The sequence below is a fragment of the Pyxicephalus adspersus genome, chromosome 3 (assembly GCF_032062135.1).
Source record: "Pyxicephalus adspersus chromosome 3, UCB_Pads_2.0, whole genome shotgun sequence".
NCBI classification, from domain to species: domain Eukaryota; kingdom Metazoa; phylum Chordata; class Amphibia; order Anura; family Pyxicephalidae; genus Pyxicephalus; species Pyxicephalus adspersus.
The window spans coordinates 47907969-47930680 of NC_092860.1; the positions used below are offsets into that span (position 1 = coordinate 47907969).

A 22712-nucleotide genomic window follows, 5' to 3' on the forward strand; every position below is an offset into this window, starting at 1 on the left:
AGAGTTATTCCCATTTAATTGGCGAACATGTCAATCTTAGTAGAAAACATGACACAATCTCTGCATGTGATAAGTGCTTCTGACTCTCATAAGTGTTTGTTATTGGATTGTTGCAAAGCCTTAGCAGCCTGATTACACAATGTGTATATCTGTTGTGTTTTTTTGATGAACTTTATGTTGTATGGCTTTCCCTTAAAAGCATAAATCATGACCATTCTTATAGAGCTACGAGCAAGGCTGCTATCCAACACACCTACATCATAGTTCCTCTCACCGACCAGAATTCAGTAGTGACACAATAACTATCACAAGGAACTGTGGAATGCAGCATGGGATTTACTATCCAACATACCCATGAGTGTTGAATGGCAAGGGTACTATTAGCTCTGTGCAAAACTAAAGAATTGACTGCCCAAATATTTACATTATAGTAACATTACAGACTCAAACTCCTATCTTTAAGGCGCCTCCTAATACCAAAATCTTATTTGTGAGCATCTAAATCTGAGCACCTTGGTGGTCAAAGATGTGTCAGTTCCAATGCAATTACTAATGTTCAGAACCTTTGTATTTGCATAGAACATTTAGGGGGCTGTATGATCTGATGGTGCCCCCCTAATATGTAGTATAACCCCTAACTTTATTTTATACTCTTAACAATTGGCTTCCATTTGGTCCAGTGCTGCCCTGGATTTTTCCTTATTCCAGCATGGAGGAACCAGAGGGTGCTGACATCTTTGTTCATCTTCTTCCTGCTACTGCTTACGTCACCCAATCTTGCATTGCACAGGTGCAAGATCAGGGGATGTTTCCTCCTGAAGGAGAAGCCCGAAGCCTTCTGTGATTCGTGACGGAAATATCCCAGGAGGCTTTAGGTTTCCCATCTAGTCTTTACCACCATAGTGGGGACTCCCCTGCTTCTTCACGAAAAAGAAATACAATTTTTACAATGAATAAAAGGTTTATCTATCTATCTTTTATTTAAAGTAAAAAATAAAGTTGAATATTTGCTCCTGTTGAGCCCAATGGTTCCCAAAACAAACAGAGGCAATTCAGAGCAACATGACTTGGAACAATGCAAGTTAATAAGAATGCAGCAGAGGCAGAAAGCACAGAGAATAATCATTTAACAAGATTTTTGGGTATTAACAACAGTTTATATATATATATATATATATATATATATATATATAAAACAAAACACTCTGAATGTTATATTTAGGGAGCAAATAAAACTAATTTATTGTTACATTTACATATACCTAAATCATCCTATTTTTATAACTGTCAAGGAACCCATACTACAGCTATGCTTTCAGATTATTTTATTTATTAGCAATGTTGTCATTATGATATAGATTGGTATTTTTTCATATGTTTCTATACTTTTGATATGTTGAAGACTTTCTGTGACATAAAGAATTGCCAAGGAAAACCAATTGCATAATAAATCTCCCATAGCAATGTTTAATAATCCTATGAATGCAAACAGCTGCAAACCTTGTTCCTACATATTTCCTTCTAATTAGTTATACATAGGCAAGAAACCTGCATGCTCATCATTATTGTCAAGCGGCTCATGATGAGAGATGGTGTTTCTGTAACAAACACCATCTTGAAATATTGGAATGGAGCAAACAGTGTTCATTATTTTCTCTCGTATTATATTAACAAATAGGAAAACACATAGAAGACAATTTAACTGATTAGTTTTGCACACTTTATGTAATTCCTTCACAATAGTTGGCACATTCACCTATTCTGTAATCATCCATCTTTTTGCTAACACCAGGTAAACATATAAATCCATTAATTTATAGTGAGTATATCCTGGAGCTCTTTACCGTGCTTAGGTAAAAACCTAGGTAATATATACATACCATCTTCATCCTTGCCGGCCAGTGTTTCCTCTCTCCTCAGACCCGTTGGATGGAGCACATTTTGTCAATATACTGTGAATGCATGACAATCCAACTTGCTGGGTCACTGACAATATTTTCTGTGCATCTTCTGAAAAAAGTTTTCTTTTAGAAAATAGTTTTCTCCTATGTTGGAAGTGATAAGTACCATTTACCTGCACATTGTGACTTTCAAACTAAGCATTAGAAGCTGAAGCTGATATCTTAAGCTTACCTCTTTTCCTGTCTGATAGACTACAGGTATCATCTAGCCCACTCCTCCCATATGAGCTGTCCTGGGGCCAGCCCTTCTCTCCTTTCAGCTATTTGCTTTTGTCCTGTCATTTTCAGCATCATTTGTGGGTGTTTCCTGGGGTGGTCTGTATGCACCTCAGGGACCTCAATTAAGGGGACCAGTGGATACTAAAAATATGGTTGGGGTGCATTATTGTAAACCTCAGAACCACAAGGTGAGAATTACAATACTTTATTGGCTTTGTAATTATTGTGCTGGAAAAACAATAGCTTATGTTTATTTTTTTATTTTTTATCTATTCCTGAATTAAAATTAAAATTTTTTGGTGTACCGAATCTATCCCATTTACATTTTTCATGCTATTGCCAAACTGTGAATCCATAACTCTGTGGTTGTATAATATTCCCTAGTTCCTAGTTTATCTGACACAGAAGTATTTTCTTCTAAATTCCCAACCTTGTCCACTATTTGGAAGTTGTCATGTACTTCTGATTTGGGTTACAAACATCCCCTATAGGCTCTGGCAAAAAAGTAAGGTCATTTACACCAGGCATATTTTCAAAACCAGATACACGATTTTTCCCCGCTTTACCTAAAACTGGAGAAAGCCCAGAATTGCACTGCATAGCACTCTACTAACATGCTTTACAGTTCCATCAGGAATCTTTACTGCATACACACTGCATTGGGTAGTCTTTGGCATTAAGTTAAGGAGTATTTTCATATAGCCTGAGCCAAAGCTTGGCAGGGAACACTCGACTGGCATGTATCAAGATGTCATGGCTTCAAAAGCCTAACAATGCCTCCACCGGGTGTCCCTTCATTGTAATAGGATAAATTGCCTTTACAGAGATAATAAGGTGTGATATTAAGCTACAGGAACTTACTTGGCAAATATTGACATATACCTTACTCACATGTGACAGACCTAAGTATTATAAGGAAATCAGTAGCTGTATATCAGTCTTAGGCTACGTACACACGTCCAATGGTTCTCTTATAGATATCGGCTCAGGGCCGATATCGGACGAGAATCAGGTGTGTGTACAATGTCCGTCGCCCATCGTCCAAACAACCATCTTGGCAGATCCAAGGAAGATGGACGACGAACAATCTTAATGGTAGTAAAGGGGCAGAACACGCAACAGGGTGCTGCTCCATCGCTCTTCCACTCCCCTCTCCATAGAGCAGAACAGTGCTGTATGTATAGCACTCGCTCATGCATCGTGCAGTCCTTAGTTGTTGGAAAGGATCCTGCAAGATCCTTTCCAACGACAATTATTGCACGCGTGTATGTAGCTTTAGGCCAGCACCTAATATGTCATGTCTTCCTCTTCCTTTGTGCTAGGAAACTATTCAAATCTACTGTTATCAGACATATAATTCTCACACTTTAGGAGCCTGTTTACATCTTCAATAAAAATTGTGTTTTCCTCTATACAGAGACAGGACAAAATGACCTGGTCTCAGAGTATGCAGGTTGAATGATGCAGCCTATCAAACTGCGGACATTGATCAACAGAAAAAAAAATAATGTAGGAACGTTGTTTGATTTATTAACATTACAACAAAATTTGGTTCTGTCATTTGATTTTTAATTGGGCTATGTATTCCACAGAACAGGATGGTGTTGTGTACATCTCTCACTTCAAACGATCACAAAAGCCTGATGATTTAAAGCACCTATGATTCTGCTGCTCCCTGATTTTATTGGTAACCTGTGTGCTGAAACTTTAATTGATCTTTCAGCAAAACAGACTGGTAAGGAATCTGTGCTTCACCCTGTGACTGGACTAGGAAAGAGTAGCAGTATCCTTACTAGTTGGTTCTTGTATTCTTTCCCTATATGTATTTTCCTTGAAAGTAACAGGGCCTCCTTGTGCTGAACCTCTTTCTCTCTTTCTTACTCTGAGTACGGCTCTGCAGGGGATTACAAGAGGCTGAAGTCAGATTCTGGTACTTATGCTTAATTTCTGCAAAAACCATTACATGTATTCTTACAAAGAACAAGCATAAGTACCCTAATATGTCTTCAACCTCTTGTAATCCCTTGAAGTGTCTTTTCAGCTTCAAGTGATGCATAACATTTAAAATAGTTTGAGACATCCATTTTTCTAAAATGGAAAGCGAATTCAGAATTAAGGTACTATTTTAAATAACTTTTCTTGTTAAATCATCCATGGACTAATGTCACGTAAGAGCTTTTCATGGCTGAATCCCTGTCTGAGAAGATGATCTTTTCCAAAAAATGCTGCACAGCTGACAGGTCGTGGGATATCCTCTTGATTCCAGAATAAAGTGATGCAGAAATTATCAGTCAGCATTTTCTATACAGAGAGTTTCATTTTAAAACATAAGCTGTAATAAAATATTCCTATATGATCCTAACCTTAACAATAGTAGATGAGGAGGAGTGTTGTTAAAGTAACCCTATGATAAGGTAAACATGGAGGCCGCCATTGATGACATGCCACTACTACTAGCCATACTGACCTGGTACATTCATACTACATTCATATACAGATAAATAATAACTCTGCTTTTACTCTAATTATCCTGATTTGTGTGCTTATACCAGTTCATTAAATCATATGCCTTAGAACAATGCATACAGACATGGTCACCAGTCAGCAAGAAAGCAAAACATATTTTCAGATTATGTATTTCTTGTATGAGAGGCTTAATTTATTGCATTCAGAAACTCCACTACTCACTGGGAACCTGCCTATGCGAAATTATTTACCTAAACTCACCTCTCTTTGCTCCATCTCCGGTTCTTGCATATTCACTTGGTCTTCTTTCAGGTTTATTCCTGGCAGCCAGGTATGCTGGAGTCTCACAATGAGCTGAGCTTGTGCATTTTAGTGTACATTATACAGAAGACTGCAAACAGGCATGTTAGATAGATAGATAGATAGATAGATAGATAGATAGATAGATAGATCAATAATGATCTAGTGAATTTATGGTAAATTTATGTAAGAAATTGTAAAAAAATTGTAAGCAGGTAATATCATAATTAACATTAGAACTTCACTATTACTGTATATTTTTTATTTATCACAAACTTTATTTACCTCGTTTGTTACACAAAGGGTTACTTTTAAGTGTATATATTCCATATATAAAGCACATACAAATAAGTAATGTTTTTAATTTGCATAGCAAATGAAGTTATTTTTCACAAAATAACTGATTCTTATTAAAGATTCAGAATTGTTTACAGTAAGGTTGAAAATTATAATTTCTGAACGTATTCTATGAAAAAATCTCATTCCAGTCCACTTTCATGGTGACTCATTCACTTTAATTGGATTAAATTATTTTCTATTTATATTTTATAGGTCAATTAAGATGCAAATCTCATATCCAAGCATGAAGCAAAATGTTGTTTGTAAATAGAAGATAGGCTGAAAAGTAATCACCTACCTAAGTGGTAGCTTTCAATGTAGTAATTGTGAGAACACTGACTCAAAAAGTTGAGTGTTAACTCTTATGTTACACTTGAAACTAATGAAAATAAAAAAAATGAGTCCCATAATATATTGGTACAGCAAAAGTAATTTAAATAGGATTTAAACAGGGAAGTAATATTGGGCAAATGGTCTGAGTAAAGTAAAAAGGTAGATCTAGACAAATACAAACTAATATGATTAGTTGCTGTGTATGCAAGTAATAAGATAACAAAATGTGCATTCAGTGACATAACTGCACATGGATGGAGGTGCTAATTTTAAACTTCCTAACCTCTTGCTGTGGCACCCCACACACTTTACTGCTGTGTTGCAAAATTGCAGTTCAAAAAAATTAGTTCAAACACTAAGTAAATGTGTTTAGAGCTTTTATTACACAAAGTTTCATTGCTAACATAGATTTTCATGAATCCCCTTCACTTGTTAATTGGACACCAGCATTGGTCCAACAGCTTGCTGTGCTTCAGCAATGTAGGATTCAGCACATTCAGTTGGCAAAAAATCTACTGAAAAAAACAGTACAATAATATTATGTTTGAGATATATATATATATTCTGGGTATATAAACACTTTAAACTTAGACAATTTTTATATTTTGGATAGAGCGGGGATAGGTAAAAATATAGTTTTTTTTGTCCTGTGTCATAGAAGGAAATTTTTTTGCTTGCAAAGTGCTCCAAAGTGAGATATTTTCGCTATTAGACAATTGACACTGGAAAATGTGTCTTCATTATTAGATTTTTGCTTTGAAGCTGATTTAATGTTTGATTTGTCATTGGAAAAGGTTCTAAGTTGGTGACATTTTGGATTCACTATTATATGGCAGATTGGATTTATCAACAGTACCATAGGGGGAGATTTTTTCTGACTGTATGTACATGACATTTTCAGTATCTAGACAAATCTGTAACATGGTACAATCAGCAACTGTACAATAAAACATTCTATTCTAATGTCATGTTTTTTGTAGTTTTGACATAATTCTTCATTCTGTTAGTTGGGTGCATATAAACCACTGTATTATAGTAACCTGCCCTGATGTGCAGTTTATAAAATTATAAGCTAAAGGTCTAATAAATATCAAACTAACTAGTAAAGACAGACGTTGGTGCAGGTATTATGTATTGCCTGTTAAATTTCCCCTTGTGTTTAGAGAAAGTAGCAGAGGTGCACAGAGTTGTGGCATCAACACTGCGATGCCATTTCATTTTATTATTACACAAAGGAAGTTTTGATCGTATTGAGCTGCTGAACTCAATGTCAAACATAAACACCTACCTATGAGTTTTGATGTGTACTGGTACTTAGCAAAGTAAGAGTATCACTTCTAGATCCCAATGAGATAATTAAAAGTCACCTAGATTAAGTAACTAACCAGAAATTTTAAAGCCATGGGACTTTGTTGGAACATTTATACAGAAGAAACTAGAAATATTATTTGCACACAACCCCTTTATGAAAGCTAAAGATCCTGCGACACAGAATTAAAAACCTGCAGAGAATACAAATGGAGGCCTAAGGCAATGAAGATATTTGAAAGACATATTTCCTAAAGCTAGTCAGTATTTGCATAATAGAACACATCCTTGTGCAAAAATGAGTGCTAGAAAATGAGCGTCTCCAGATGTATGCTTTGCATACTAAACAGGAATATTTGAGCACCTCTCCCGCTCATTCACAGGAGAGGGACAGGATTCACATCCTTGTTTCCTAGCAGGTTTTCCCCCGAAGCCAAGCAATTAAATACACTGGCTTCCTGCATTTACGTCTCGCAAGTCCAACAACAATACAACAAGCTCTGTGAGCGTCTGACCTTTTTTTTTTCTCTTTAAATACATTTGCTACATGTACAGTGACAGTTACCTTTCAGTCAAGCTAGGGCTTTTACCCAAGTCTTTTGTTTGCTGTGCTGTTGATGCCAAGAGTGTACCATAAATTATAATAGCATCACTTCTGGCACTAAAGACAAAAAAGAGGAGCTTTTACACAGATGTTCTTTGGGATGGGTTAGAACTCATTACAAGCTTCTGACAGTTTATTAGATTCTATCCTTTGGAAAGTTTCCAAAACTATGGGGGGAGTGTTATGATTTGGTAAACAAAGCATGCAACTGAGTGAAGTCAGTTTATTAAAGCTGAAGTTTAATTTGCTTATAGTTTGCCTTCTCTTGTTCTTTTTCCACTCATCAGCATACTAATGAAATGCTTAAACAAAACCTTTCTGTTTTCATTATATATCCTTTTTAATACCCAGTGACACCATTGTCAATTTCTCTAGAGAGGCTATAGAGAAAAAGGGCTAGATGATACTGGATGTCCACCAGTCAAGAAATGAGATAGACTATGTCTGACTTGCAGTTTCCAATGCACACCGTGAGAAGTATGCAAGGTTAGTACAGGGGAGGAGCCAGTACAACTGTACACAATAGGGGGTAAGACTGGATTCACTAAAATCAATAATAAAACAACACGATACTGGCCTATCCCCATTCCCACACGGGGTGCCACCATCTTCTTTTTTTCTCTTCCTAAATACAATAATAATTTATTTTTTCTCATATTTTTTTTCTACTTTTTTGAGTACACTGTGAATTCCAAACATTTTTCTTCATTAGGGTACTATATTGATACTAGATTAAATTTAGATGGATCTTAAGTTTATCGATTATGCATGTACGTGGATCCTCAAATTGCATGAGTTTGCATAGTAATGGCCTCTGATGCAAGCCTTATTCCAAAATTAAATAAAATCAGCCAGCAGGTGGTAAGATATACCTAATAATAGCATATTAAAACTGAGTTTCGCCCCACCTCTCTTTAACATTACTCTGAAGCCCCCAGTTCCCACCTTATATAATTTGGAATTTGGCATATGGTCACTATCTTCAACTTTTCATTGAAAAGTTTTCAATGATGCAGAAAACTGTCCTGATAATATGTTGTCCACTCTTTGCTCTGACGAATTGGACTCAAAGCAATTGGAGGATGATTCCCCTGAGGTTTTTCATGACACCTTGGCTATACAGGAATAAGGCTGAATGACACTGTGCTGGTGGCAGGATGAATATTGCAGTGGCTGGGTACTACAATAAAAGAGGGGGTAGTATTTTCACAAGAATACAGTCTTTAATAGTAAATAGACTGTAATAATCTCAGGCAATTCTGTTCTTGGCATATTCAGCCACTCCATAGATCAGGGGTGTCAAACTCAAATACACAGTCCCGAAATTCAAAACTTAGACCAAGTCAGGGGCAAAAATTGAAAATTATTGAAAAACTTGAGAAAGTTTACTACTTCATCCATAGCTAACAAAAACAAACACCTCTACACACACTTTAGGGTTGAAAAGACTAATTTCAAAATAATTGTTTGGAGGGCCAAAAAAAAGGACCTTGAGGGCCAGATTTGGCCCATGGGTCAGAGTTTGACACCCCTGCCATAGATAATACTGCCAATATGACAATATCATGAAGAATTCAACAGCTGGAAACCAACTGGTTTAATTTAACAGAATATGGTTTATGCTCATAGGACAAAAAAAAAGAGGATCATTGGTTACTAGCTCCCCCATGTACCTCGCCACCACACTCTAATCTGTACAAATGCGGAAAGAGCTGTTTGACAGTGAACTGATGTCTGAAAAACATAAATAAAACAAAAATGGGCAATCTAGCATGGAACTAATTTTTGTCATTTGTACAACTACTTTTTCTGCCTTTTGCCATGTGTAGCATGCAGTTGAAGTGGTTAGTATAGCAATTTTGTTTTGGATATTTTTCCTATAATTCTCTTATTATTATTCCCAACTTACTATAATTCTTAAACAAGTTAAACTTTTAGATGAATGCAATCTGTACATGAGTGTCCACCAGGATAATTCCCTGTGCCAGGAGAATGTTATAAAGGAAGTGTGCAATATGTACTAATAAAAGTTGGGCAAATTAGTTCATGACTCGATTGGCAATTGGTCTCTGTGTGGAGAAGACCATCTTGGAGGAGGCAAGGCTTTGCTCCTTTGTAATCCAGCAAACCTGGAATGGATTTCCTTAAAGCTATTTGATAGCAAATGTTTTCAATACAGGACCAGATCACCCAGTTTACTGGATCACCCAGCTTCCTGATAAAAGTGTATCTTCTCCAGCCTTGGAGAGCTTTAATAAGTCAGGCCCAATGTGTGAACTTCATTCTTTAAAAAAAAAAACAATAGTGCTGAAACATAGGGTGCCATTGGCAGTGCTGCCTACCAGCTAACTTGTGTTAGCCTTCATATAAACTGCTATGTAGGGTGCAGCCTGTGCAGAGGTTCCTGGCTTCACTGAAAGTAAAGATTAGGTACCCATCTTTCTTCAATTATTCATTATCTATATCCCTTTTCTATCATTTTACTCTTTTCCTTTCCATTATACCTTTTCTATTAAACTTGGCTTTTTATATCTCTACAGTAGTCTCCTTCATTACCTTCCTCCTCACTTTTTAATTTCTTCCTAATCTCTTCAATTCTTGCCTCCATCACTCCTTTTCATTTACTTCTAATCTTCAATTTCTCTTTCTTTCCATTCTCTCCCACGGCCGATACTTTCTGCCTTATTACCTGCCCCCTTTCTTTATTCCATTGGGAGCTCTTTTCCCTCCCTACCTTCCTTTTCTTTTCTTAACCCCTTTCCTTCTTGTTCTCATGATTTCTCCATTTCTCCCCCCCCCCCCCCCATTTTTTCATGTCAGTTTTCCTTGTATTTAACCCTTTCTTTATTCCAGTTATCTCTTTCATTCTTTCTTCCCTTCAATCCTCTTATTTTTGCTGTCTTTCTTCTTGTATTGTTTTCCACCCACTCCTACTTTTCCACTCTCCTCTCTTAATTCTTCCTTTCCATCATTACATTCCTGACATCCTTACCATGTTCCTTGCGTCTCTTCCTCACTGCCTACTTTCTCTATCTTTCCCTATGCCTCTTCATTCCTCTCTGTTTGTTTCCTTCCTTCCATCCTTTTCTTTTATGCTTTTTCCCTTCCTATGTATGTCATTGCTCTGTTTTATCTCTCTTTTCCCTTTCTCACCATCTCTATTCTATAATTTCTATTACTCTTACTTCTTTCTTTATTCTCCCCCTTACCTTCTGTCTCTCACATTTTCCCCACTTTCCTTTAATTCTGTTTTCCCTTTAATTACTTAATTCTGTCCTTTTGGTTTCTTCTTATTCTTACTTCTTCTTGTTTAAATCTTTCCTTCCCAAACATGAACTTTTCAACTGTGGATAGAGTGGAGAAAGATTAGAACCCCTGCCTGACTTTTATTGCTATCAGGGGCTTTTCACTCACATAACAGTTTTACCAGACAGAATATGAAGAAAAATCTGCAATACGGTCACAGAGAGCAATAAAAAGTTTATTGCAATGCAACATCCCTTGCTGCTGTGATTGCTTGTGAAAGCGACTATTCTTTTTCCTGGTAATAAAATGTCAATGGTCCTCCTTACCCTCTATTGTCTCTAAAGTCCAGCGCACTTGCAGATTCATGGCTTAATTTCGCCGGCAGTGTTTATGTGTTGCCATATAGTAGGCAATGGTGTCCTGATGTTGGCAGCCCTGCCATGGCAACAGGATAATGCCAGTTCTTCAATACAAAAAAACCCAAAACTTTATGTCACAGGAGAGGAGCAGGGGTCATTCCAATAACCCCAGCATATGTTTTTATTCTTATATGGATATAAAGCATATCTTAAGTTCAAATAGTAAGTAGGGGGTTGTCAGAACCACTCTACCCACTACCAACTAAAGTCTCACTACACAAATAAAAAACGATGTCCCGGCTTGGACAATCAAGTGGTCAAAAATTTTCAAAAAGAAATAAAGATGGCAGTTCCCTGCAAGGAGATGCAGAAAAGTAAGTGCCACGGCTTTAAAAGCTACTAAATCTGCAAATGAAAGATACAGACAATGACACAGGAGTAGGAGAGGATCCTGGCCAAATAACACAGCGTCACATAACACAGGGACCCAAGGCAGACATTTTCTGCTGTGCAGGCACCACACTAGTAGGTGGTCTGGTAAGGTGGTGGGAGATGAGGTTGTACCTAATCTAAGGTGTGAGGCCATATTCACAAGTGATTCATCTAGTATAGGATCCCTTAGCTTTTACAAAGCATTTAGAGAGCTTTCGGCAAGCTTTGTCCAAGCCTTTCTAGTACCATTCAGCTCCCGTTTGGAATGTTAAACACAGATTATAATAGGAGAGCTGGTTGTCACTTTAAATAAGCTGTTAGCAGACTTTAGTACTAGTTAAAGCTTGTTAAAAGCCCGCTAGCAGCTTGTTTCAGGTGACACTCACCATGTTGACATCAATATTTACCATCCTTGTAATGAAGAGTTCATTAAAGGCTTTAAAAAGCTGCTGTACAGTTCATATGCAAGCTCCCCCGTTGTGAACAAAAGGATTCACTGTAAAGTAATAACTAAAACCAAACTACAGATCGGATTTTCATCCCTCAAGAAAGTCTGATTTGTGTTGCTCTTGCATTGATTTATTGCAAGAGTAATAATAAAGAAGCTGAAGCTGAGGTGGCGTGCTTTTGTAACAAAACCCGAAAACAGTCCATTGAGTAGTAGGTTAGTAGCTGAATCCCTCTTACATTACCCTCTATGGCGGTAAGATTATTTCAGTATTTTTACATGTCAAATCGGTTTATACATTTAATACTTTTAATTTTAAATTTCCTGCCAATCCCGCTCTCCAACGCACGCACCCAGCCCGCACATGCCAGCCCGGCATCTGCATCCTCTAGCCTCGTGTCTCCAACACTCGCATGCCAGGATGCGAGGCCAGGGCACACAGATGCCAATGGGACGGAGATGCCAGCTAGGCATCACCAAGTGGAAACAGAAGTTGGGCCGGCATCCCTGGAGGACGCCGTGGGCTCATGAGGACCGGGTAAGCCCTCAATTGAACCCCGAGTGTGGCTCAGGGTTACCACTTTTTGTAATTAAATTTCACCCCGAGCCACACTCGGATTACCGCCAGGGGGGTTAAAGTATATGTCAAGCCGAAACTTACTTCATTTTGGATAGAGTAGGGAAGAGATACAGAGGGGTTTTTCACCAATAAAACTAAAATTGAGGAAAAACTGGTCACATGTCTTTTTTAGGCATTCACTACATCAATTAAGAGAAAAATCAAATAAATTTAGTAAAATAATTTAGCCCAATATTTGTGAAATGAATAGTTTTTTATGAAATGTATTTAATTTTTCTCTTATATAGGGAATCTCCCCTTACTTCCTGTATTGCAGACTCAATAGTGGGGGATCTTCCCTAGTAAACAGTTGTCATGGAAACCAGTGTCGGCATGGGAAGATTTCTCCTCCTTTTCTGTTCATATTGCACTCTTAGCATTTACATTTCATCATTCTCTGTGTCACTGGTAGACAGGACAATAGCAAAGTGAATCCCCAAGGTGAATAGGCAGCAATATGAGTCATTACACGCCCTCAAAAGTTTTTTATTTTTTAATTATGTATTTTTTGCTTTTAGAGCAGGTCCAGATTTGCAATGGGATAACCGATGAACCTATTATTGCCACCCTCCATATAATTGCAATAGGTCGATATTACATGTATACTGAGGCAGTGGTAAATGAGTAAAACTTCCCCCTGGCAGAGGTGTAGTGGAGTGGGCACACAAAGGGCACAATATGCCCTCAATTCTTTCGGGAATGAGCGGATGCGCGCTCGCCGTGCATAGCCTTTACTATTACTGTGCCCCCTCTTCTGTTTTTACACATACACCCCTGCCCACCAGTCTGAACAATGCCTTAGTAATAATTGTGTTTCTTCAGGGTTTCAGGGTTCCTCCAGAGGTTGCAGGGGGATTCCTTAAGAAATGAGCAATATGAGACTCTCAGGTCAGTTACAGTGACCCCAATGATCTTTTTGGCTATCTGTAAGGGTGACATTCTTCCCATAGGCCAGCAATATAAGAGGAATTTCTCCCACTGCCCACACACTAATGTACAGTGAGCTGTGGATATAGTATACAAAGTGGGGGTTCCCTGGAGACATGAAGGTTATTTCAAGTGTTAAGAAGAGGGAGACTGCTGTAAATGAATGAACTAAATAACAAAGTGAATGTACTTGGAAGCACATTTTTAATGTCCTGACATGATCCATTGCAGTTCCCACAAACCAGCAGCAGGGGCGCTGTGAGTACCTTGTATAGACATAGCTGCCTGTACAGTGATTGACACGAAGGCTCTGCCTGGATATAAAGTTTCCCCGACTTGTACCGTGCGATCTCCGCTCATATCACCCAGCTCCGGCTGCTTCTGCTCTTCCATAGCAGCGATCCCCGCGTACCTTACCCGGCACAAGTCGCCTGTGAGCAGCGATCAGCCCGTGGTGTCCTGGCAGAGTGCAGCTAAGGTGTGAGTCCCCGGAGTGCTGGGCGAGGAGGAGGAGGATCGGCCGGGTGTGTAGCCATGGGAGTGATATGGGAAGGGGAGGTGTAGCCGGGCTCCTCCCGCAGCCAGAGGTGAGCTGTGTACAGGCTGCTAACACGCCGCACTAGGAGCTGTCACTGGCACGGTGTGTGCATGCCATGATCAGCGGCACCATCTGCCAGCTCACCCCGTCTGTAGCCCGGATCCAACAAGTGATCGGACACCTCTCAGGGATCTAAGTGAATGTCCCGGTGAATGAGGGAAGTGGCAGTGACCTGAGGATGTGTGTGTGATCCCGGGACAATCTGTGTATGGCATGGAGCTGCCATGACTTTCTGCCAACTCCCCGGCACTTTCCCCATGGAGGCTGTGCACTAAGTTTGCTGGCATCGTGTGGGTGCCCCCGGGCACTTGTTGTACCCCTGATCCCCGCACTGGTTCCATGTCAGCCCGGGTATAGGGGGAGTGTCATCCGATCAGCTCCTGTGCCCGCACACCCAGCCTGCCCCGATCATGGCCAAATGGTTGAATAAATATTTCAGCCTGGGTAACAATAATAACAACAAGACCAAGAGCCCCCCGCAGCCCCCCAGACCGGATTACAAAAGGAACGGAGGCACCGATCGCTCGTTCCACCTGCAGCAGCAGCAGCAGCCCTTCCCCCAGTATCACCATCACACGTCCCCGCTGCCCGGCCACTGCAGGGAGGAGAGCGATCTCATCAAAGCCTACCGGGCCCAGAAGGAGAAGGACTTCGAGGATCCCTACAACGGGCCGGGATCTTCCCTACGCAAGCTGCGGGCGCTGTGCAGCGAGGATCAGCAGGGAGAAGGCAGGAGGGGCAGTAACAGCCTCATCCAGGAGCCCTACCCCGGATCCAGCACCAATACCACCTCGTCATCCTCATCCTCGTCCTCCTCCCCGCACCTGTACCGCAGCAACAGCGAGAGGAGGCCGGCCGGGGCCAGACAGCCACAGCTACCGGGGGGAGCGGAGCTCAAATACATCGTGTCCCCCAAACACCGGCTCATCAAGATCGACAGCTGCGGCTGGACCGACCCCGCACCTGGCCACCCCACTGCCATCACCTGGAGCCCCATGGTGGCCATGAGCAAGACCGAGGAGCAGCATAAGGAGAAAAAGGACAAGGTAAGGTGCTCGTACATCACCTGGACATGTGACCAATAACACCATTATTACCCCTCTGCACATGGGATGATCCTATGGCTTCACCTGATCTGCCATCTATTGCCCTCTGTACAGATCAGACCATTCCTGGGGTACTAAGATACAAAGTTCTATTATTATTATTACATCTATTACCTTCTGTACAGATCTGACTATTAATGGGGTACTAAGATACAAAGTTCTATCATTATTATTACATGATCTTAGTTGCTGGATCTCCTGATCCACCCGTGCAGAATTGGTGAAAGGTCCTCTTATCATATCTGTGAACCATGACCTTGTCTTCAGAGTCCAAACAGGTGGCTTTCATACATCTGCTATCTTAGTTCACAACTTTGCATTTATCATTTTTTCCTGCTTGTTAATACCATATGGTCATTTCACAAACTTAGTTCTGTATACAACCTCACCTGATATAGAATTAGTACAGCCATTGTTTGCTATCTTCAGCTGAACCATCCTGGAGGGGCTGGTGATGGCACCCAATGAAGGGGTCAATGCTGGTCAAATCCTTAATTCAGCAGCACCCAACGTGGAGGGATTTAAATCTGATGAAAGGGGAAAAGTTGCCTTTGCTAAAAGGAACCAACGTGGATCTTGTAGTTGAATGTTATAAATAATACAGGAATACTTTGGGTTGATATGCGCAGCTTTTTGATGATGTTTTGTGCTTTTCTTTTTATTTGTCCATGCATACAACATCTCAGACACATTTACTTGCTTTTCATACACAAATTCAATCTCAGTCTTATGCTATAGGCTGGTAGCTATTACTCCATAATCCCTATTCCTGCATTAATCATTTTTTTACTGTGTATGGATTTCATTGTGTCTTTTGGTGCTTTCTGAAACCATATCCAGCTATTTGCCTACAAGAACTTCAGTAAGGCTTTGGTGTATGTGCATCATTTTGTGCCGACAGCTATTACAGCAACAAATGGTGCACATAGCATTTCACCCCTATTAACCTTTGGAAAGAATGGAAGGTCTGCTGAAATCAAGTTGTAACATAAAGAATGGCTTTTAAGCCTGACGGTATGTCGTTCTTGTGTTACGGTAAAATATTAGCAACCAATGGCTTGATCCATTAATAAAGGTTTCAGCAATTTGTCAAAAGTGACATGTGGCAATAGAGTCGCTGCGGAGAGCCGGGGGAATTAAGGGCAACTCGAAAACCTATTAGTCCCGTTTTTATTGCATTGTTTGTTTTCTTTGATACCTCAGGGGGGACGTTTTGTAGTATGAAGTGTGGATATGGCACAATATCCCTGAGTTTTGATCATGACAGTCTTTATGTTAGAAATTAATAGTATTCCATTGTCATTTCACAGTTCTTTGTGTTCCTTTCTTATTTCTCTGGGGTTGTTCTCAGCTTCCATTCGCTTTCACATGCCTTACTACAAACATTACATTTCTGTTTGCTTTGTGTTGATCATTATTATATTATTTGCTACTGTAGAGATCTGATTGAACATGTGTTCCTTCTCCTATACACCTGATTTCTGATACAACCGTGTAGATATGGATATAGGGATATATATATATATATATATATATATATATATATATATATATATATACTATCTACATATAGGGATATGTAAGTGGTCCTAATGGAGTTTTTCTTTGATTATTTTGCAGTTCTTTTAACCCCAGTCAACAACCACATTTGGTCCTATTGTTCACTTTTATAGGATGTCATCCGGTAGGCTTCTTCCCTATAACCAAACTACCCCAAAAACAACTTACATTTGCATTGATGTGCTTCTTTATGTAGCACGGTCTTGTTTTGTGACCCAGTAGCTAAATTCCTGATTAGCAATCACTTGCATACACATATTCTTATATCTGATTGTAAGCAAATTATTCTATTGCTGGTCTGTTGCCAAAAACATGCTTGTCTTGGGTAACAGACTGGCAACCATTGCACTATTAATGAATGTTAGAAGAGGGTCAGAAAGCCTTATCTGTACACCTGTTCCAGGATAGTGACTGGGAAGCACTGAAGCTAAACATCAACATGATAGGCAACTCACATTTTCAGGAAGAGGGGTCAGCAATGGCAGACTCCATGATGCTCTCATGACAGTTTTCCTTTAATTTATTAGCTTGCACAGCGCACTTTCACACATAATAGAATGATTAACAGAAAGGTGCATTGCTATTCTCATGGCTTCACACACTGCAGTAAGGCTAGCGAAATCACTAATATTGTTGTATGGGCAAAGGTCAGAAGAACCAGAGAAAATGTGGAGTTTGCTATCTGACCGCTACGGCTTCAAGTTCTAGTTGCTTGGCGGAGGTACTGATTCAATAGCTTGCACTGGTACTTATTTCTGCAGTGTTCGGTTTTAGAGTTTTTAGAAGTGAAGAACTATTTCCTTTCTATCATTACAGATGGACACACCTGTGTGCACACATACCTGTTGTTGTTGGTAATGTTTACATAAACTAGTCTGAATGTTATCTTGCCATGTGTTTGTAGATATGGGTTACATGAAATACAAGATATACAGGGCAGGATAAATCTACACCGCAACTTCAGCTTAAACCTTTTTTTGGGGGTAGAGTGAAGAAGGGATAGTGATGCAGTTAGAAATACATACTTTCACTTTTATTTGTGTTGACTGCTGTAACCAGTTCAGAAAGTGAGGGGAATTCCATGACATTTCCAGAAGTAAAGGGTGCACACACCTTTTTAACAGATGAGAGATTTCCAACCTTTTCTTGGAAGCATTCTTCTCTTTCCTTTATAGCTCTGCTTCAATAAAAGCAAGAAGTGCTCGATTTTCTATTTTACTTGCAGTTATTGGGCCATTTCTTTTGTGCTAGTGAGGAATATCTTTGCAATATTGTACACAATTCTGTACAATAGAATGAAGAAGCAGAAGAGCCCAGGGTTTGCAATTTTAAGCCTCTGGTGTTAATTATAACAAGTGCACCAAATGTGCATGTAAACATAAATATTCATGATTGGAAAATAAAAGTGAATCTTTACTTACATTTACTAAATGAAGAGTTCATTAGTAAATCAGCCTTTTTATTCTGTATTTTTTGAAGAACTTATCTATCCACCTGGCCAGCAGTGTGTTACATGCACATTGCACATACTGAAAATGGTGCTTTTAACCCCAGAAATCTAGTCTTGGAGGTTCCTGCAACACACCTTATTTCCTAACCCCCCACCCCATTCTTCCACCCCCATAGGCCTCAATTATTTTTCATGTTTGGGAATACATTGGCAGACCCAGATGCCTGAGAACAGCTTGATATTTCTTGTACATCCAACTCTGGTCTAGTGTTAGTAGCCAGTGTTTTACTTTCTCTGAGCCTCTTTACTTATTATCCTAAATGATAAAATATAAAAGTCCCATGTTTACCAACAAAACTTTACTATAGTGTCTTTTTCAATGTATAGTAGCTTAATGGGCACTTGTTAACCCATTTATTGTTGTTTGTTTGGTGTGTCAATGTGTATGGTGCTACCCATATCAAATCCTTTCCTTTGGGTTAATAAACTCTAAAAATGCGCCCAACTCCCATTTTCCCCACACCCGTCTATACTGTACATGTCTGTTTCTATCTATGCATTGTGGTTTGGTAAAGCGGTAGTGAAATGCAATGTTTGCTTATAATGCTCAATTTCCCTGCCCCTTTATATTTGCCTGATAACAATATGTCAAAATATATCTGGAAATGAAAATGTTAGACTCCTTCAGATGGGCTCCAGGGGAAAACGGCCCAGCCAACATGTTGCCAAAAGATGGACTGGAATGTTTTCTCAAGACATTTTGACTATACTGCATTTCCAAAGAATCTTACTGAAAGGATGGCAATGTTGCCCTTAAAGATGACAAAATTGGTGGTACTGTAATTATAAATCTATCCTTTTTCTTTACAAGTACATTTGTCATATGCTATCATCAGGTGATGTTTACAGAACGTAGAGAACAGAGCCCCAAAAGGGGTGATGTACCATGTTTATGGCTTGAGTGTATTTTAGGGGCCCATTACAAATGAATAGTTGCAAACCAAAAAAATGCATACAAAACACACAAATAATGTTTTTTGTTAAAGTCATTTGCTATTTGTAAGCAAATGTTTTCCATCGATTCAAGTTTTTTTTGGATCACCCAGGTTCACTGAGAAAAGTGTATCCTCTCCAGTCTTGAAGAGCTTTATGAATGCAGGCCCAATGTTGCAACACTGAAGCAACAACAGCACAACATAAAGGTTAATAATGTTCATGATCTTTAAATGCCCCATAACAAAAGTAACCCCCTAACATGCAAACAATATAGCAAAATATGGAATTGTAAACTAACAAATTAGTAAACCTTATGTAAAGTCAGTAACTTCTGAATTGGCCATGAAATCTACTCTTGGCCTAAATCCACGTCTTTGTAAATTGTATATCCAGAGACAGTACAGTGTACTATTCCCGACCTGGCTTAGGTGTTCTTTTAAATAAATATATAACTGTGAGAAAGCTTTCAAAATTTATATGTGAATTTACCAGATGGTTTCATTTTTAGAAGAATACATCTTGTGGTCACATGTGAACTGCTGAGTTTTTGTAGCAGATTAACACTCTGATTTGGGATTATTCCATCCAATTATACCTGAATTTTTTTTAACAAGTTCTGCTTTCAGTTTTATGTTACAAACTCCAGAGTGTGCTTCTATTCAAGTCTCTATTTACATAAGATAAAAGGCCTGCTGATAAAAACCTGTGACTCAGCAGAGATGGAGGTTTCTTTGGCTACGTACACACGTGCAATAGTTCTCGTCAGATAATCGGCTCAGGGCCGATATCGGACGACAATCTTGCGTGTGTACAGCGCTCGTCATTTATCCTCCATTTGACCGTCCTGACGGATCCAAGTACGTTGGATGACGAACCATCATAATGCAAGTGAAGGGAAAAGAGCGCAGCGGGGTATCGCTTCGTCTTTATCCCTACTCAATAGAGCAGAACAGTGCTGTATGTACAGCACTCGTTCATGCATCGAGTAGTCGTTGGAAAGGATTGTGAAAGATCCTTTCCAATGACAAATATTGCACGTGTGTACATATCCCGTGTGTACATTGCACGTGTGTACATAGCTTAGGGCTGTCATTGTCACAGAAGTGCAACAAAATCTTTTTTCTATATTCGTAAAGTAAAATAAATGTGTAATAATGACCAGAAAAGAAAGGCAGATAGTGAAAAATGTTGGTCACATGTGGGTTAGTTGAATAATTTCCCCTTTACACTGGTGTACAGTGGGAGAAGGACGCTCTGATATTGGTGTTTATTGGTGGTCAATGATAAAATGCTCAATACTTTGCTGATGACTGAAACAGCTCCTAGCATCCTTTAGAGCATTGGGTCTCAACCAGGGCTCAGTGCAACCCTAGGGTTCCTCTAGAAGTTACTAGGGGTTCCTTGAACAATTAGCAATTTGTTCCCCCAGGATAGATTAAGTGTTACCAATGATCTTTTTGGCTATCGACATTCTTCCTCCTTGGCCAGTAATGTAAGAGGCATTCTTCGCACAGACCACCATGCTAATATATTGTGAGTTGTGGATATAGTAATTAATGCAGGGATTCGCAGAAGACCTGAAAATTATTTTAAAGCCCCCCCCTTTCCACCTTGTTAAAAGCTGTGTTAAGATGTATTTATAAATTGTTCACAGTACTGTGTGTTTTTCAGGAGTTGTTTTTTTTTTTGTTTGTTTTTTTAACATTTATAAAGATGTCATTTGGTCTCTTTTTACTCCCTGTTAATTAAGCCTGGTTTCCCAGTGTTCTGTGTGTGTGTTGTAACACATGGAACATGTATAGGTGTGAATAGGCCTTTATCATTTCTATGCTTCTTTTATGCTGAATTGTAGCACATAGGTGTGTGTGATCCAGCCCCATAGGAAAGAATAAGATTTTAACTTTAAAATACATTTTCACACATGGAAATGCATAAGATTTACTCCAGGAAATGGAGAAGTGTGAATAGGCCCTGAAGGACCAGGAAAAGCTGAAAAAATATTTGCATACATTATTAAAGAAAACCTACTGCGTGTAGAAACTTTTTAACTGAACAAGTAAAAACTTCTTCCTAAAGTGGAGAACAAGTCCGTAGTGACTAATCAAATTCCATATTTAAATCCCAGGACAGAAGTCTTTAATGTCAAAGTAATATTATTACCAATTTATCGCTGGATTGCTTGATAAAGGCATGTCCTGGTGCTACAGGTTTAAATCTTTGTTTCACCAGCCTGCATCCAGAGACAGATGATACACTCTATGGCAGGGGTGTCAAACTCAATTGCACAGTGGGCCAAAATTAAAAAGACAAAGTTGCACTTTGACAAAAAAAGACAAAAACACTTTTTTTTCGATGCAGTGACAGGCCAGCTGCAATTCATATTTAGGATTCCTTTTGGGGCCACAAAAAAAAGATTTTGTGGGCCAGAGTTTGCCACCCCTGCTCTATAGTCTTTCTCTAATCTGAATATCGCCAATTGTACCTCTTCTGACTAGTGGCGCATGGTAATTTATAGAACACAAGTAAATCTCTTCTAACACTTGGTGTCTGCTCATACCTCTGCTAGAGGAAATCTGTCACTAAATAAAGCCAGCCCAAAAAAACTCACGCATGTCCCCTCTTTAACGGCACTGATTTATTATTTCTATATATTCTATATTATATGCTTTGTTTTTCTTTCCCTTTTGTGTTTTTGAGAACTTCCCACATAATTCAAACCAATTCAGATTTTCTGGTTCTCCCTTGTGAATATTTGTAAAACTAGCAGTTCATGTTTTTTTTTTTTACGACCTGAGGATTTACACTTTTACAATACATTTGTGTAATGCAATACTGAAGTGGTTACACATGGAGGAAATTGCTACATTAGAATGACAATTCCTAGTTGTTTATTGCAGCACCTGGCTCTCTTGATGTTCTGGGCCTGGAATGTCTCACCTGATTGTGAAACCTTTTCATATTCTGCTGGATACTTATGTTTTTGCAGAGCTCTCAGTGCTTAGCTTCCAGCTTCTGTGTGTACAGTGATGGCACCCCTGCTATAAGAATATTTATTTGTTTCTCACCTGCCTGTGTCTGGTGCCGGGAAGTAAGTAAGTCACAGGAACAGCCGAACACTCATGAATTCCTCTTCGCTCTTACGCCAAGATGACACAGCAGTGCCCAGCAGGCATGTTTTGAAGCAGCAATGAGATTTTGAAATCTGGTGATGTTTTTATCCCTCAGCCACATCAATTTACTTGGCATGTTATTACACATAGAAAATCCCTCCATCGCATCATGCTTACTATACCAGTGCCAGTAATCTTCTTAATTTTTTACTATCAAAATGTAGTTCATAAAGATTGCTCCCTACCCCCTATCGTCCACATTCCTGGCAGATTTACACTGTACAGGTAACATATGTTAAAATTTCCTATTTCACGCATAATAGCCATATTA

The 22712-nt window shown here is 39.1% G+C and overlaps 1 protein-coding gene and 1 long non-coding RNA gene across 2 annotated transcripts in view; one reads left to right on the plus strand and one right to left on the minus strand.

Annotated features, from left to right (window-relative positions):
- Window positions 1-5982: 5982 nt before the first annotated feature.
- LOC140326123 (uncharacterized) lies at window positions 5983-13963 on the minus strand. The gene is made up of 2 exons (XR_011919784.1): window positions 13828-13963; window positions 5983-6133 (listed from the first exon to the last, which is right to left on the minus strand). It is a non-coding gene; the product is annotated as an uncharacterized lncRNA (long non-coding RNA).
- Window positions 13874-22712, plus strand: part of SHB (SH2 domain containing adaptor protein B) — a 123011-nt gene continuing 114172 nt past the window's right edge. The window contains exon 1 of the mRNA XM_072404448.1: window positions 13874-15205. Coding sequence (XP_072260549.1) covers window positions 14570-15205 — 636 coding nt within the window. The 5' untranslated portion in view covers window positions 13874-14569. The remainder of the gene's footprint in view (window positions 15206-22712) is intronic.